Source organism: Penicillium daleae (assembly GCF_028827525.1).
Source record: "Penicillium daleae strain IBT 16125 chromosome Unknown utg000002l_segment0_segment0, whole genome shotgun sequence".
NCBI classification, from domain to species: domain Eukaryota; kingdom Fungi; phylum Ascomycota; class Eurotiomycetes; order Eurotiales; family Aspergillaceae; genus Penicillium; species Penicillium daleae.
Window position 1 is genome coordinate 5,722,480 of NW_026623150.1, and position 16,749 is coordinate 5,739,228.

The 16,749-nt window shown below is 50.4% G+C and overlaps 3 protein-coding genes across 3 annotated transcripts; 2 read left to right on the forward strand and 1 right to left on the reverse strand.

Annotated features, from left to right (window-relative positions):
• Nucleotides 1–677: 677 nt before the first annotated feature.
• On the forward strand, nucleotides 678–1,190 carry N7458_002951 (uncharacterized protein; the record flags this gene model as incomplete). Its single annotated transcript, XM_056906334.1, has 1 exon — nucleotides 678–1,190. One exon carries the CDS (start codon nucleotides 678–680, stop codon nucleotides 1,188–1,190), a length of 513 nt encoding a protein of 170 aa, XP_056770441.1.
• Nucleotides 1,191–8,500: 7,310 nt separating this feature from the next.
• Nucleotides 8,501–13,606, reverse strand: N7458_002952 (uncharacterized protein; the record flags this gene model as incomplete). The annotated part of the gene is made up of 2 exons (XM_056906335.1): nucleotides 8,501–13,436; nucleotides 13,542–13,606. 2 exons carry the CDS (start codon nucleotides 13,604–13,606, stop codon nucleotides 8,501–8,503), a joined length of 5,001 nt encoding a protein of 1,666 aa, XP_056770442.1.
• A 1,765-nt stretch (nucleotides 13,607–15,371) lies between these two features.
• Nucleotides 15,372–16,266, forward strand: N7458_002953 (uncharacterized protein; the record flags this gene model as incomplete). The annotated part of the gene is made up of 3 exons (XM_056906336.1): nucleotides 15,372–15,437; nucleotides 15,500–15,626; nucleotides 15,776–16,266. 3 exons carry the CDS (start codon nucleotides 15,372–15,374, stop codon nucleotides 16,264–16,266), a joined length of 684 nt encoding a protein of 227 aa, XP_056770443.1.
• Between the last annotated feature and the right edge of the window lie 483 nt (nucleotides 16,267–16,749).

The following is a 16,749-nucleotide window of genomic DNA, read 5'->3' on the forward strand; positions in this document are numbered from 1 at the left end:
GCAGGCTTGGTGCTGATTGGTTAGATCTTATACTTACCGTACTGGAGGACAGCTTTGCTTGGCCAATGATTCTACGCCATTACTGCTACAGTAGTACATATGTTAAATAACCAGTCTCAATCATCAAAAGATCTTCATAACTAGTAACTGCATAGGCGTTTCGCCCTGAAACTCAAGCATGGTTTCAACCACATCGGGTTTATGCAAGCAGTCACATAAGCCTCGTTGGGGCTGGTGGATGTCGACAGCCAATTCTCTTAGAGACAGTGATTCTTTCCCCTGATTATTGTGCTGCTCTCAACTCTAGGCTGTTAGGGTGAGACAAGACTATCGATCACCATCATCAACATCCATATGATTCTGGAGATTAGCGTATTCGTAAACTCCGGCTGACCCACGCTAAGCCTGCCAGGGCCCGTTTTGAGTGCCGCCGGATCCGATGGTTGGAGTTCCTTATCTTTGGGTTTTTGCTTACTCCTCTTCCTATTTCAACCCCAACAACGTCTCACCTTGAACACTTTTCTTTCTCTTCATCTCTTTCCCTAACTTTGGGACCTTCTCTATATATTCCACTTCCATTTCTCGCCCAGTGATGTAACACTGCCTCATCAGCTTATCATTATCAGTCTGCGTTATCAGTGAAACTGCTCCTACAGCCGTACCTTTACAAACGCAACATGCTCCTCGCACGACTCTCTCTAGCTGTGGCATTTACCAGCCTCGTCACAGCAGCAGCGCTCCCATCACCACCAACCCTTCAAAAAATCAGCCCTAGCATAGACGCAGAATCATTGTTATCCCGAGACGCGTCATGGGCGCCCGCGGCCCAATCATACAACGAACAGCACTATCACCTCAACAAACGGAGCCCTTATTACTTGCCCGAGACCGTTCTCGACGAAGATGAAATCGCCGACCGACTAACTGCACTGCGTGAAGCAGGCCTCGTCACCAGCGGGCGAGGCCAGACTGCTTCAAAGTCAATCGAATCTCCGGATGCAGGGATCGACACCCGTGCACGGATGATTCCCGTTCGGGACTTGATGTCCGAGTTGGACCGTTTGGAAGCTACACAGTCCGTCTGGGAAATGCTGCCCTCTCTACTACCGCCACTACGCTTCTTTGTGATCGCAAGCTCGATCATCGCCATCCTCACCGTGATCAGGGGTTGTCTGCGTGCTCAACGCTGAATGTAGCTGTGGGAGGGACCGGGACCAGACCAGCCTCGGTCTAACTTCTTTTGCTCGGCTTGCTCTTTTATGCAGTGCCGAACCCACCTTCTTCTGCCAAGCTCTTAGATCAGGATTCAACCTTTCCCCACCCGCCGCGCTAAACCTTCGGGTCTTCCCCTCCCGGTTCGACGACTCAATGCTCCTATCTACAACACGTGTATGTATACCGTGCCACGGGAAAGCAAAAGAGCGCTATTTATCTCAACACGAGACGACCTTTCCACGACAACACTGGCTACTGTCGAAAGGGGAAGAAAAAAACTCGGTTCGCAACCGAATCGACTGATCGGCTTTCCTAATTCACTCCTGAACCATGCTCAGGGTTCCTTAACTCGAAGTCGGGTTCGCCCCCGTTCTCCATTCTCACGTTGCACCATCTGCAACAAGCAGCAACGTGATCCTATGATTTGGGGCCGTGTGTCAATGGTTGGCTAGTCCGCGACTGCACCATTCCTTAAGGACTGGTCACTGGTCTCCGCCAACCTCAAACGCGACCGTGGCTTGAGCTTGGCGTGCACTATAAACTATAAATTTTCCCCAACGCTGCGATATACTCATGTTCGAAATTGGCTTCCATGTTTTACAAAGAGAAACTATCTCAAACCCTAACGCCAAGACTATGGTGAAACCTATCTGGGTTGGGTGCAGCTAGTCTGCATATCACCCCTGTTCGTAAAAATAGAAATGTAAAATGTCTGACAAGACAAAAACGGTTGGACCCTTGAATTACGCGCCTCGCGAATACGCGTTCCTTCACCTGCTACCGTCTCCCTATCGCCCGCCTGAGTCCAAGTTGTTGCAACGTACACACCCTCAACCCACCAGCAGACGAATACCCACGACGCAATGGCCCCAAATCTGCCCCCTGCTACTTGAGAGTTCATTCGCGATATGACCTTGAGCAAATAACTAACTACATCCCAGATTGCTGATGCCGCTGGACGCAGCTCGCGTTCTGCCACCACAAGTCCCAGTAACCTACCAAAATTCGGGTGATACTAGAGCTCCTCGTATTCGAGCAGGCAGGCCGCACAATATCTCCCTATCAATGTTAGAGGCTCTCTGTGATCACCTGCTGGAAAAGCCTGGTCTCCATAGGGTATAGTACAGCGGGGATGAGCGTTCATCAGCCACTCGCTTGGGGCCTGGTGAAGGATAATCCACGGGCGAAGTTACGACTAGGCAAACAGGAAATAGTAATCAAATGGGAAATAATGATTTCAACTGCGATAGAAATATAGATATGACTTATTGCTAATAATGAAATTAAGTGAAAGCGCGACTTGATTGCTTTATGATCAGCCCCGGAAATAACGTTATGCCGGAGCCAAAGGTACAGTATGCTAGTGTGAATTTCACGTCATCTGCCTAGATGCAGGTCTAAATATGAAATAGGGATTCCTAAGGCCTCGTCCTAAATGCGTCCAGAAAATCTCCCTTGTCCAGCGAAGGAAATCTCCCTTCGCCGATCTGTCAATGTAGAGGGTCCCATCGTACCTATAGCAACCTAGGTTGCTCACTAAAACTTTGCTGGGCCGATATCTTGTATAATGACCGTAAGGATTTCCTATCCCAATCTATGAAGTTAGCATAGAGCAGGAAAACCCTAGTTTGAGAGTTTACAGTAGAATAGAAGTGGCATTGGAAAGCACAAATGCTGGAGGATATTCTCGGGCAAGATGGTGCCTTGCCTAAGACAAAAACAGCGGTTCCACCTCAAGAGATGAATCAGTATCCTCCAGTAGGGATCTCACCGCTGGGAGGATATTCTGAGGTAAGTTGGTTTGGTAGCTTAAGGCATGAACTTCGCAGATTTCAAGGCGACGTGTTTTGATGCGCAGGGGATAGATTGACCATTAGATTCCAGAATGGTCGACTTTCAATGTTAACCGCAGGCAGCTCGCACTGGATTTCAGACAGTGATGGTACGCAGGAAGCTACTCACTATAAGTCCAAGTGAGAATCACGAACTGATTCTTGTAAACCAAACTCATTCATTGGGAGAAGATGTCGTCGCAATAGCTTTTGAATTACATTATGGTTGTATGGAGTAGTACCTAGATCCGTATGACGTTCAGAGCCTCGATCTGAGTCATCGAGCTCCAGATGCTGGAGGTGACTGAACATTTTTCTCATACTTGTACTCCGTTCCTTTCCTCCAATAACGATTTTCAGGGTCATGGAGTAGTACCTAGATCCGTATGATGTTCAGAGCCTCGATCTGAGTCATCGAGCTCCAGATGTTGGAGGTGACTAAACATTTTTCTCATACTTGTACTCCGTTCCTTTCCTCCAATAACGATTTTCAGGATCATGGAGTAGTACCTAGATCCGTATGATGTTCAGAGCCTCGATCTGAGTCATCGAGCTCCAGATGTTGGAGGTGACTGAACATTTTTCTCATACTTGTACTCCGTTCCTTTCCTGCAATAACGATTTTCAGGATAGAGCAGATACCGTCCGCGGCGATTATAATCCCAACGCAAAGAGGGATCGTCTGTCCAGGCTTGGTAAGGCTGTTTTCCGGAGTAAGGCCATTCCACTGAATAGTCATCTCACAAGTAGCCACCAACAAGACCCACATAAATACCCCCAGAATGCAGGCAAAACGTTTAAAAAATTTCGCAGCAAACTCCAGCCATGCCCATACTTTGTCCGGGCCCAAATCGAGGAAATGGAAATGTGTCCTCCCTGCTTCCTTTAAAGCTTCCTCAACTCTTTCTTCGTCATCACCACATTTCAGGATAATAAAACAGTTGATCAATATAACAAGACAAGTGAAGACCAAAACAAAAAGGCACGAGATAGAATAACACGCTATTATAAATCCTCGATACCATCCGTCCAATCGGACACGAGCAAAGAACCACCCTGAATTTGACGTGCCAAGTAACGGGAGTTGACGATAATGTGTCGTGAACAGCCACATCCAGCCAATGTCCATCCAGGCGACAGCGACAAGCACCCCAATCGAACCCACGATTTCGCCAGCGGCTGTTGTAATGTCAACAATAAGAAAAGCTCCAGGAATTAAAAAGCAGCTAATCTCTGAGAGGACGAGATATGCTTCACTGAAACTGAATGTGTTTCGATCCATCAATATGGACCACGCGACTAAAATACCGATAACGTTCGCCGAAACGGCAATTCTGTAGCCCTTTCCTGAGTCTTCCCAGAGGGCGACGAGCATTCCGGCGCTTTGGAGATATATGCCGATTCGGACACCAATACCGTAGAGATCACTGGCAGCAGATGTGTCCCCGCTTCTCTGCTGGAGAGGTTTGTCATCAATTCCCCGTGGTAAAGATGTAACCAAGGAGGCACAAGTGTCACATTCGCCGAAAGAGGAAATTGATAGCACAGACACAATCACCACCAACAATAATAATAATGACAAGCCTTTGGTCATTTCGTTGGGTTTGTTTAGAAATTTCTGTGCATTTTGTAGAGCAGCTATTGAAACTGGACTTCCTAGCTACTTCTCCCACAAGTTATTGGACTGTTAAATAAAGATCGTGGTGTGTTCAACAATGACAGAGGAAACGTTCTCGAGAATAATTTTTCGCCACCATTGATAGGTTAAATATTATAATGACGAAATATTGGCACTCTCACATGATTAAATTGATGGTGAAGGGCTCTTTGCCTCTAGACCTCGCCCTCACCCGCGGGTAGCCCTCAGACCGGTCGGGGGTCTGGCCACCTTATCCGCAGCCAGAGCACAAACAGTAGAAACTCGTGATCTATATGCGTTAAATAGGATGAATTCTTCATTTTATCCACCCAAATTAGGAAAAGTGTGGACATTTTATGAAAATGAGGGTCTATGAGGGTCCCCGAGGGTCACCCGCATAAGGGTCGGCGAGAGTCGAGGGTCGAGTAAGGGTCGTGAAGGTCTGGGAGAGGTCTATTTACCTCCATCAGGGCCCGGCTGTTGAGATTCCATCCCCACGCGTTCTCCGGTTACAGTCCTTCCCGCACAGGTACAGTACGTCTCGAACTTCAGTTTCGAACACAACACATTACTTCCCGAAACCGGCGTCGCCACCTATACTCTTTCGCCCTTTCACGATCCTAATTGCCAAGCCACACTAGTCCGCATCGGGATTTTTGGGCAATCCTTGTCGTTGGGGGTTGTATTGGGGAAGTACAGTTGGTATTCAGAATTCCAGCTTGCCGTATACTATGTACAGCACCTGTATCATTAATACACTCGTTACCTCGATGCCCCCTTTCCCCAGGGTCTTGAAAATTATCGTCCCTTGGTGCGAGGATCGTGGACAATCAAACACAAGTGGCCAACCCAGGATGGGCACCATTCTAGCCGCTTCCAAACACCAGCTTATTCATGACATGATCATCAACGAAAGTTATCCACGCCACAGATAGCAGAAGCTGCCGGCTGCGGCAACCGTGCCATCCTAACTGATTCCTGAGATCTCATCCAATATACGGTTGTTTGGTAGCATCAAGCCACCGCCTAGTAGAGACGATCATTTGAGGGTCCGAAGGTTGGACACGCGGGACTCGGGTCACCTGAGCTTTGATAAACAAGACAAATAGGTCCTAATTAGGAATAGTGAACGGCTTTCTTGAGAGCCAGGTCGAGACCTAGGTGGACGACCACAACGTATCTGGCCACTATGAACGGGCACATCTAACTAGAGGTTTGCTTATAAATGCTTAATTATATGTTGCATATTTAGGTGGAATGAGCCACTCGGATGCATAGTGGGAAGGGCGGGCCAGAGTCTCTTGTCTCTGATCTCTGACCCACGGTACCAATTAGAATTCAAGCTTCCGCGGAAATAGCCAGCTTTTCCAGTATTAGTTGCTCTACGGAGCAGATGACGTTAGATTAGCCTCGGGGGGATCTAGAACAGGCCACCGAAACGTGTAAGGGAAATGTGTAAGGGATTCATCGCATCTTCGTATACCTTGGTGTACTGCATCCGTGTGCACTGAACCCCCAGCATAACATCATGAATCCTCACCGAATCCTTTGTGAAAAGTTTACGTCTCGCAAGGGAAATTACAGCGAAGGCAATGCTACCGTACAGCATCTGAGCTACGGGGTGTACGACAAGGGACCTGTCTTTGCAATCCTACAGGTGTCTATTATGAACTGTTCCTTATAAAAAGGGCGTAAACTATTAAGATTATCCTTCAAGATTCAGTTCTTGTATGGTATGTACTTGATATACTATATTTCGGAATCCACTTCGCTATTGTCTCTTTACCTGATCGAATAATCTTCTACCCTAACAAAGGAGATTTATGAATGCTTTCTAAAGAAGCTAATGTTATTGTAGTCTTTGCCGTGAAACCAAATACCTATTATCGGGACAAATAAAATCAATTGACAAGTTAATCTTAGGATACAGCAACAGGAAACCGAACACTGCAACAAACCTTCACTTAAAGAAGACTTCTCTGAAACCGCCGATAAGGGATTTCAGGCAACTGCAGGCTCGTCAATTTCAACCACTGCGAGGCGGTCATTATTATCGAGTGATGGTTTTATTACCGCAATATAAATCTTGCGTTTCAGGTTGCTTAGGTATACTGCGCAATTTTTCTCGTGACAGGCCGAATTACTCGCATGAACCCAGAAGATCCACGTGTCGTTCGATTGCTGTCGAACTCGGTGGCAGTATTCGATGGCAAGTCGTGTTTTCCTATTGTATAGTTAGCCTTGAAAAGACCGGCTTGGATCCGTGTTACCTGACCCCACGCCGCCGAGACCAACGAGAACTATTCTGGGCCCCAGGACGATGATTTCTTCTGAATTTGGCCAAGCAGGGCATCGCGACTAACAAAGTCGATAGGGGCTCTGTGCTGGCTTCGGGTCGCTCTGGGACGGAGCGACTATTACTGTAGGTAATTTGGCTTTCACATGTTCCAACAGCCCCTGGTACCTGGAGGAAGATGAATCGGGCCGTTATTAATCCCAACCTGAACCCCGTTATTCACGCCAGGACATGTGATCGATGTCATTATAAAAGCAACACATAGGATGCTATATCCGTCCTGAGGAAGGGTGATTGGAACAGGCCTCGCAACCGCGCGAGGGCCATCTTAGCCCCCATCATCAGGTGACTTGACCGTGCTACCGCGCTACACATTGAGAGAGGAGGCCAAACTAGTCTAGGGAAAGTTGGCACCATGCTCAAGTTTGATATCGCGAATGACCTCTCGAGTAGCAAGGGGCCGGTTTAGAGCCATTCTGCGTCGTGGGTATTCGTCTGCTGGTGGGGGTTCAAGGTGGTGTAAGTTGCCACAAGAAGTTGGACTTAGGCGGGCGATAGGGAGACGATAGTAGGTGAAAGAACGCGTATTCGCGAGGCGCGTAATTCAAGGGTCCAACCGTTTTTGTCTTGTCAAACATTTTACATTTCTATTTTTACGAACAGGGGTGATATGCAGACTAGCTGCACCCAGCCCAGATAGGTTTCACCATGGTCTTGGCGTTAGGGTTTGAGATAGTTTCTCTTTGTAAAACATGGAAGCCAATTTCGAACATAAGTGTACGACGAGTTCCGGTGCTGCTGGTCAGGCGTTTTCGTTCTGTCTGGTTTCTGAGTCGATGTGATTGTAATAAAGCGAGATCGGACTATGTATATATTGACATTGACCTTTTTTTGTGAGATGATTAGAAATATAGAAGTCATGTTTGAAAGATACATGGATTTAGTATTATACTTGCTAGATCTAGGATTCGACTGTTGTACTAAGCACGAAGCACTTACCAGCACCAGCTAGATACTCAACGGCGAGACTCCGCCCACAAGCCTACAATCTACAACATCAATCACAGTGACAACCAATCACTTTCCATTTCTATCCACAGCAGAGACACCCCCAATCCTCAACAGCGCAGAGGAAAGCATCTCCGAGCCACGTCTCAAAGCCGAACGATAGACAAAGAAGTAAGGAAGGAAAACCAAAGCCTCAAAAAGGAAGTGTATTTGCGGGAGAATGCAAGCCATGACGCCGCAGACGATAAAAATGAGCTAGATAACAATGAATCGTACACGGATGCCGCCCAGACAATAAAGGAAAGGAATGAAAAAACGGGAAACAAGGAAACAAGGAAAATGTACAAACACGAATCTCTTTTTGACAGGGTCTCCTCGACCGAAAGCGAGGAGAAGGAGGTACAAGCATGCACAGGGATAAGAAATCGGGGGTAAAGATAAATATGTACTGGCGTTTGTCGCGGGTGCTTAGGTGGATGGATGGATGGTGGGAGGGAGGGAGGGTTTTGTTCACGACTCATCCACCAGTCGCTTTTGAGACCAGGCGCGCTTAGCACCGTCTAGGAGGACCTCCATGTTTCCGCTGTTGTCACACATACTACGGAACTGGCCATCTTCCTTGTTAATCAAAGTCCACGGGTGATCGAATTCGATGACGCGGCCGTGGTCCAAGACTAACACCTTGTCGTAGTCGATGATGGTTTGCAGACGATGCGCGATGGTGATGATCGTGCTGTCGTGCAGTTCCCGCAGAGTCTCTTGGATCTTGGCGTCGGTGGTGTAGTCGATTGAGGCGGTGGCTTCGTCCATCATTAGGACGCGGGGTTTCTTGAGAAGCGCGCGCGCCAAGCACAATAGCTGTCGCTGACCTTGGGACAGGTTGGAGCCGGACTCGGAGACCAGACTGTCCAAGTTGTGGAAGACGTTTTTGTTGTCGACCACGGAGGCGGTGCTGCCGGTCATACCGTTGGGTTCAACAGCCGTGCTTGTAGTCATTGGGGTTGCGGTGCCGGATGTACTGGACCCAATGAGATGAACGCGACGGAGGGCTGTGAAGATCTCCTCGTCACTGAATAGGCCGAAGGGATCGAGATTGCTACGAATAGTGCCGGTAAATAGAGTGGGATCTTGAGGCACGATCGTGATAGCTTCACGCAGATCCCGAAGTCCGATAGATCCAATATCCACGCCGTCGATCAGGATCTGACCCTTCCCGGCTTCCAGACCGCGGAAGAGAGCCAAAGCGAGGGAACTCTTGCCAGCACCAGTACGGCCGACAATACCAACCTTCTCGCCGGGCTTCACGGAGAAGGAGACCTCCTTTAACACGGGGTCCAGATCAGGGCGATAGCGTGTAGTATAGCCTTTGAACTCGACGGCACCCTGGGTAGGCCAGTTGGGCTCCGGTCGAGACTCAGGAATGACGGGAGCAGCTTCCTGGTCAACTTCGAGATACTCGCGGACACGCTCAACGGAGTTCATGTTCTGCTGAACTTCCGAGTAGAGGCGGACAAGCCATAGGACGTTCTCGGTAAAGGTCACGGCGTAGGTCAGAGACAAACCAGCAGCACCAGCGTCAATCTTGCCGACGTTGATCAAGACAAAGGTGGCAGAGAAGAACGAAACCAAAGCACCCGTCCAGTCAACACGAAGAGCGAGCCAGCGGTTGCTAGCCCACAGGTAAAGGTGCGGTCGGTTGTAAGCATTGATACGGCGGTGGTTGTCAACAATAAACCGAGGACCATCGCCATAAGCACGAATAGTGACAATACCATTCAGGGTCTCGCCGAATTGCTGGTACAATGGGCTGCGCTGCACAGACTCCAGACGCTTGAGATCACGAGAAGAGTTCAGGTAGACGGCACCGAGAGCGGTGTACACCAGAGTAATGAAAACACCAGCAATCAAGAAACCAGGCGTGATAACTGAAATTAGGATGACAATCATGATCACCGATGCCAAGCTGTGAAGCATGCCAATAGCCACGGGCGCAACCTCCTGGTCAACCGACTCAACATCCTTGGAGAAGCGATTCATCATCTGACCGAGAGGTGTCGAGTCGAAGAATCGGAATTTGGCGTGCATAACGGCCCGCAGAAGATTGTCATGGATCTTCCAGGATGCGTGCAACGAGCCCCAGAACAGAACGGCCTCGCGGGACAAGGAGATGAGGATGTACGCGATACCAAGGAGCGCATAAACACCCAGGTAGTATCCCACATTGACTTCTCCATCATCGGTGATAGGGCCAATGGATCGCGAACTAAGCTGAGGCGGACCCCAGGTGCTCATCTTCGAGACGCTACCCACGTTGAAGCTGGGTGGTTTGAGGTGGGCTGCGGCGGCGTAGCTACCAACATCACCCTCGACACCAACCTTGGACGTGTGATAGGAATTGGCCCACTGACGAATCCAAATGTTGGTGGAGACCGAACCCAGCTGTTGCATACAGAATACAGAAACAGCCAGGACCCAGTAGTGCCAGGAACCCATAGACCGCAAGTACATAATGACAGTCGACCACTTGATGCTACCAGTAGCCTTGCTTTCTGTCATGTGTGACTTCTCGTCCTTCTGCGTCTTGTTGGCGGTACCGTTGGCGTTTGCATTAGCCGCAGTGGAATTCTCATCCGCTACGTCATCTTCATGCTGCGAAGGCACGCGGGATATACCACGCGAGCTGGCACGGGAACCAGGCCGAGACTTGAAGAATTCCTCGCCAAGCGCGCCACTAGATGCAACTTCTTCAGGCTTACCCTGTGCAGTAACCTTTCCATTCTCGAGAACGACAACGTGATCTGCCTGGGGCACGGTAAGGACAACGTTATGGGTTACCAGGACACATGTGCGGTTCAGCATGAGTGGGCCAGTCAAAGCTTGACGGAAAATGTGCTTGGCGGTGTGTGAGTCGACAGCGGACAGGCAGTCGTCCAGCAACAAGTGGCGGGCACTACTGTAGACAGCACGAGCCAGGGAAATACGCTGCTTCTGACCACCGGACAAACTGATGCCCTTCTCTCCGACAAGGGTCTGGTCACCAGCATCGAGGATCTCAATATCGCGCTCGAGGGCACAAGCCTTAAGCACGGCACGGTAGCGCTTCTCATCGGGCGGAGACGCGAAGATGATATTCTCCTTGACAGTATCGTTGACCAGCCAAGCTTCCTGGGCACAGTACGCGACGCTGTCAATGAGGCCAGTCTCGGGGTCAACGGGGAGTTCAGCACGGTTGGACAAGCCTCCAGGGAGATGGACACGACCCTCAACAAGGCGCATTTCACCGAGCAAAGCCAGGAGCAGAGAGGTCTTTCCAGAGCCCGTGGGCCCGGCGATAATGCTCAGACGACCGATAGGGAAATTGACATTAACATTGATGAGGCGGAAAGCATCGGCGCCGCTATCTGAGGAAGAAGGAGCTTGAGGGTGAGGACTAGTAGTGCCCCAGGTCAAGGTTGCCTGCTCCAGGCCGATTTGAGACGGTCCACCTGCGGCGCTAGTGTCACGTAGCTGGTCGTACTTCCCAGTCTCTTCCTCGTTCAAATATTTGTCCACACGATCCAAGGAGACCTTTGACTCTTGCACGTGCGCCACCATGTCGGCCAGCTGATCTAGAGGAACACGCAGGAGAGAGAACATTGACAAGGCAGGGAAGGCAATCGAGGGGGTCAGTTGCTTCTTCTCGACGACAGTATATAGGAAGAACGACAGGAAGGTGATCAGAATTGGCGTTCCATACCAAACTGTCGCAGCGCAAGACCACAGGATGTAACGACGACGCAACGACTTGAGCTCTGCTTTGCGCTTTTCGTTGACTATGTCTTGGAATCGCTGTTCCCATGCAAAGTACTTGATGATACGGATGTTCTGCAGAACTTCGTTGGTAGCGTGGATACGTGCATCAGTTCCCTTGAGAATGGCATTCTGGACCTTGTTGAATTGCCTGGCGATGAAGAGGTTGACGGGCAGCATCAAACTCATCAATGCGATACCGGCGAAGGAGCTGAAACCCATGATCTTGTAGAGCAAAGTGACGGCCATGATAATCTGTACGGGAACACTGGCCCACAGGAAATGCAAGTAGGCGCCAACCTCACTGACCTTGAAAGAATCAATTGCCATCAGGTTAATGATGGTACCAACATTTGCCTGAGCAGCGGTATCATCCAGATCTGATTGAGCAGGCTTGGCCGTTCCATTTTCAGCTTCGTCTTCGGTGGCAGTGGACTTCTTCTTTCGGCCAAATGAGAGTAGATTTCTCTTCTTTGGTTTTACATCTTTGGGGGTATTTGACTCCTCCAGAGCCTTCTTCGCCGCGTCTGTGGCAGCGCCTGCCTTGCGTCGGAGGGCCTTTGCGTAGATTTCACCAATGATGATGGCGCGAATGCGAACACCCATCTTGCGGCCAATGAACAGAGCCTGCCCGTCTGCAACGCCTTGAATGATGGAGGAGAAGAAAAGAAGGATCGCGTACAACCAAGCAGCGTTCGGGGTGGTTGACCGGGGATTCTCGACGTATTCGAGAATAGCCTTGAGCAGGAGACTCGGCACGAAGACGAACAGGTTGGCGAAGATAGTCCAAGCACCTTGTTTCAAAATCGTTCCAATGAAAAAGCGAATAAGCTTCCATGCCAAAGAACCCTTCATCTGTCGTTTTCTAAAGTCCGTAAGTACCGCAGCGGCCTTTTGGGTGGGAGTCAGGTTCCACACATCCTCAAGTTCGAGAGGTTGACGGTAGCCCTTCAAAACCAGTGGATCCAACCATGAGAAAGTCGCAAGAGACAGCAAGCTGGCCATGGGGTAACGTGGGGGCTCCAATCCATCTTCCCGCTCCACCAGTACGGGCTTGTTACCGCGACGAGTAGTGAGGGAGATCAACATAAGTAGAGTGCTGAGGCCGAACTGGATGCTGCTGAGAATCAAAGCACGTCTTGATATCGGGTGGATGATCGCGGATCGGAAGACCATGACGTTGAAGAGCCACTGGGCACCGTATAGAATAGCCGTATGCGTCCACAGTCTGGGGGCGGAGAAAAGATCCATGCTGGACAAGAGGAGCCGGACCAAGACCAAGAAAAGTATATACCCCCATGAGATCAGACCGGCTGTCGTGGGGAGAGCTCCATGACGGCCCCAGCCGTGGGTGGTGAGAACGACGGCGTAAAGAGCAATCTGGCCGACGAGCGCAGCGATTTCAAGGGCGACAACGGCGATCTCACCGCGAGGGCGGTCCACTTCGAGTTCGAGTTGCTCGCTCTGCACGGCCTGCAGGAGCATTGGATCTGATTCGGTTTCCGCGGTAGACACATTTTCGTCATCGGAGGCATCGTTGGGGAGAACCTTGTAGGCGACACCCTTGCGAGCGGTGGCGTAGCGATAGGCGAGGTGGAGGACGATTGTTAGCAGGGATAAGGCGCACGCAGTCAGCGGCAACGAGACTTGCAGGATGCTGTATTCAAATTGGGACGATCAGCAAACTGGGGACCGGGATTACGGCCGGACAGGGTAGCAGGTCGCACGGCGGGTTGAAAAAGGAAAGGTAAATGGGACTCACTTGCGCTGGAAGCAATGCGACAGGTCGTCGATGGCCCAAACGGGACCCTGGCATTGCGGGAGCATGATTTGCCGGGAGGAGCGGTACACGCAGCGAGGGGGAGCTTCCAGTCAACGTCACAGACAATCGATCGACAACTCGTGGCGGCGACCAGCGATAAAGGATATGGACAATGCGACCGGGCAAATAAATCAAAATTCAAGATCGGTCAAACCTCCTCCCCTGCAGATTAGTAACAATCTTCCACGAGCATGCAGGACTCGACTGGCATTGCAAAGTTGAGCGAAAGCGGCAGTGCAACGGTTTTTTTTTTTTGGCGAGTGAGGAGAGGAACTCGATGCCGAGGGCCGTTAGAATGCCTGGCCTGGCCTGGGGTCTGAATAGCTGAAGAGCTGTAGGACGGGAAAAAGTTGAATTTCTCTCACAAGGAGGGATGGGGATCGAAAACGAGAGGCGAGACACGAGATATAATAATCGGTGAAGAAAGCAAGACCAGGATGGTGGTTGACGAAGTTTCGCCGTTTGGGAGGGGACGGTGTGCCAGCTTGGGGTCTTCCTCCCCAAAAGCGGCGGATTTTGGGTGGAGGGTCCAGCCGCCCGGGTTAGTCACTTTGGTCACTCTGACTCTTTGGAATCCGAGCCACCACCAAGTGGAGTGAGGTGGCATTGGCCTCCCGAAACCAGAGGGGAAAAACTAGCTAATGATAATGAAGAGAAGATATTGATTGTGGTGATGGGCGTGCTTATTTGGTTAGTGTTTTCCTGTAGCCATATCCGTACACTGTTCTGTTATGGACTTGGTATGATTCTCCGTAGAGAGAGGTATTACTACCACTAGAACTACGACTATTAAGTAACTTATGTACTTGACTCTGCAGTACGGAATTGCTTGATGGAGCCAACCACCCATGGCTGCTTAACAAGCCCATTTATCCAGTGGAGTATCCCGTAGGAACGAGTTTTCCTCTTTTGGGACGCCGGGGCTTCCCCTCACACTCGTATGGATTAGTAGTTGGGGGCTCGAGAGTGATAGTTAGTACGGAGCATTCGTATATCTTATGGAGGAGGAGATAGGATCCCGTGTTCTACTACGAAGCTGGTCAAGCGCGTGCTAGTACAGTTATGGACCCCGCCAGATAAGTTAGCTGAGATCATTCCCATGACGACTCAGCACCCTTTGCCAATCTTTACGAGGAGTTTGCAATATGAATCCGGTCGAAGATCACTTACTCCTGCTGGTATATCATCGATACTCGAGTTTCCCTTCCACCTCCAACTACGGCACCTGCAGAGTTCGGATCAAAGCACGTATCGGGATGAACTCGCTGCAGGTGCCGATCGCTTCTTATCAGCAAACACTAACATTCGCCAGCCCGCCTGGGTTCCCCACTGTTTATCGCTGCAGTCGACAGGATGGGGGAGCCTGATCTTGCATCTTGCCTGACCGTGGAGTTTCCCACTCGATATAGAAGATTCTGCCTGGTCTTGGACACGATCGCAGCCTAAACAGGGAATTCCTTTATATACCCAGCAATCGTCAGCAACCCTCCTCAAAAAGTACAAAACGTACAACCCGTTGAAAAAAGTTTTGCGGTCTTTTGCCACGTGAGAGAATTGCCACGCGGACCAGGCCCTGACGCTCTCACATCATCGCTCTGCTTCCGCTGCCCGGCTCCGCCCCTTCTCTCATTCTCTCAGCCGAGCTTCATCCTCGCCGTCGCCTTTCTCCTTCCTCGCTTTCTCTCGACTATTCGGCACACGCACTCAGCTCCCTCCAGCCGTCCTGGATAGCATCAAGCAAACGCCCTTGCCAGCCACCCCAAGTCCAACATGGCCGAGCGGATCCTAATGAACGAGTTCCGCACCCTGTCGCGTGAGAAATGGGTGAACATCGAGGTAGGTCATACGTTGCCCGATGGTTGAGATGACTTCCTGCTAATAGACGGCCATGGCTACAGCTGCACAACGATGACATCTTCAAGTGGGATATTGCCTTAATCGTGCTCAACAAGGACTCGGTCTATTACGGCGGCTATTTCAAGGCTCGAATGACGTTCCCCAAGAACTACCCTTACGCGCCTCCAGGTATGCACTATGCTTTGCTAAGGATACCCACTTCCCTTCTTCCTACCTTGCGCGCACCCACGCGTCATCTCATCCCTCTGGTCTTCCCAAGCCACCACTCAACTTGACTACACTTGTCATACTGACCCCACCTGCTCTTCTCCACCCAGAGTTCCGCTTCCTGCAGCCTCTCTACCACCCAAACATCTACACCGATGGCCGCCTCTGCATCTCCATCTTGCACGCTCCAGGCGAAGACGCACTGTCCGGCGAATCTGCCGCGGAGCGCTGGTCCCCCGCTCAACGCGTCGAGTCCGTCCTGATCTCCATCCTCTCGCTACTCGACGACGCCGAATGCTCCTCCCCGGCCAACGTCGACGCAGCGGTGATGTTCCGCACCAATCACGACCAGTACTGTGCTATCGTGAAGTCCCAGGTGGAGAAATCCAAGACCAACATGCCCCCAGACTTCGTGATGCCGGTCAGTGAGGCGGTGACCGTCCCGGAGGTCGAAAAGGAGGAGCCTGATTTCTGGGCTGATTCGGACGTCGATAGCGATGTGTTTGGAGGCAGTGATTCTGACGAGGATCTTGATATGGATCAGTCCTCGCCTAGTGATGAGGACGACGACGATGAGCAGCAGGATATGGATGAGGAGTAAGCCTCCGGTGAGCGTTGACCGCTAACCATGCTGCCGGCAGCCACCATTTTCTCGGGCGGGACATTCTCTCTCGCCACGCATTTTCTTTTCATTTCTTAGCATAGCATAGCATTTAGTGGCGCGCATCGGCATGGTTTGGGCATTTTCATTGTTGTTTTCTTTATTTTCCGCCCTTAGCCCTTAGCATGTTTAGGTTCATTTCTCGGTGTGTCTGCATTTCATGAGATCAGGTGTTTAGGGGCACTGTCTCCCTTCAGTTCAGACCAATATCATCTACATTCTCCTCATTGAGATCAAAAGGCGGGAAAGCAGAAAACAAACGTACAGTTTAGTCCGAACTTCTCATTCGGACCAAACATCATCCTCTCATCGCAAATCCTCAACTCGGAGATCCAAACCCCACTCGCTCTTATCTCCGAAGTATGTCCCCCTCCTACATCGGATCTTCGCCAAACAATAATACATCCGCCATCAGCAACCCTC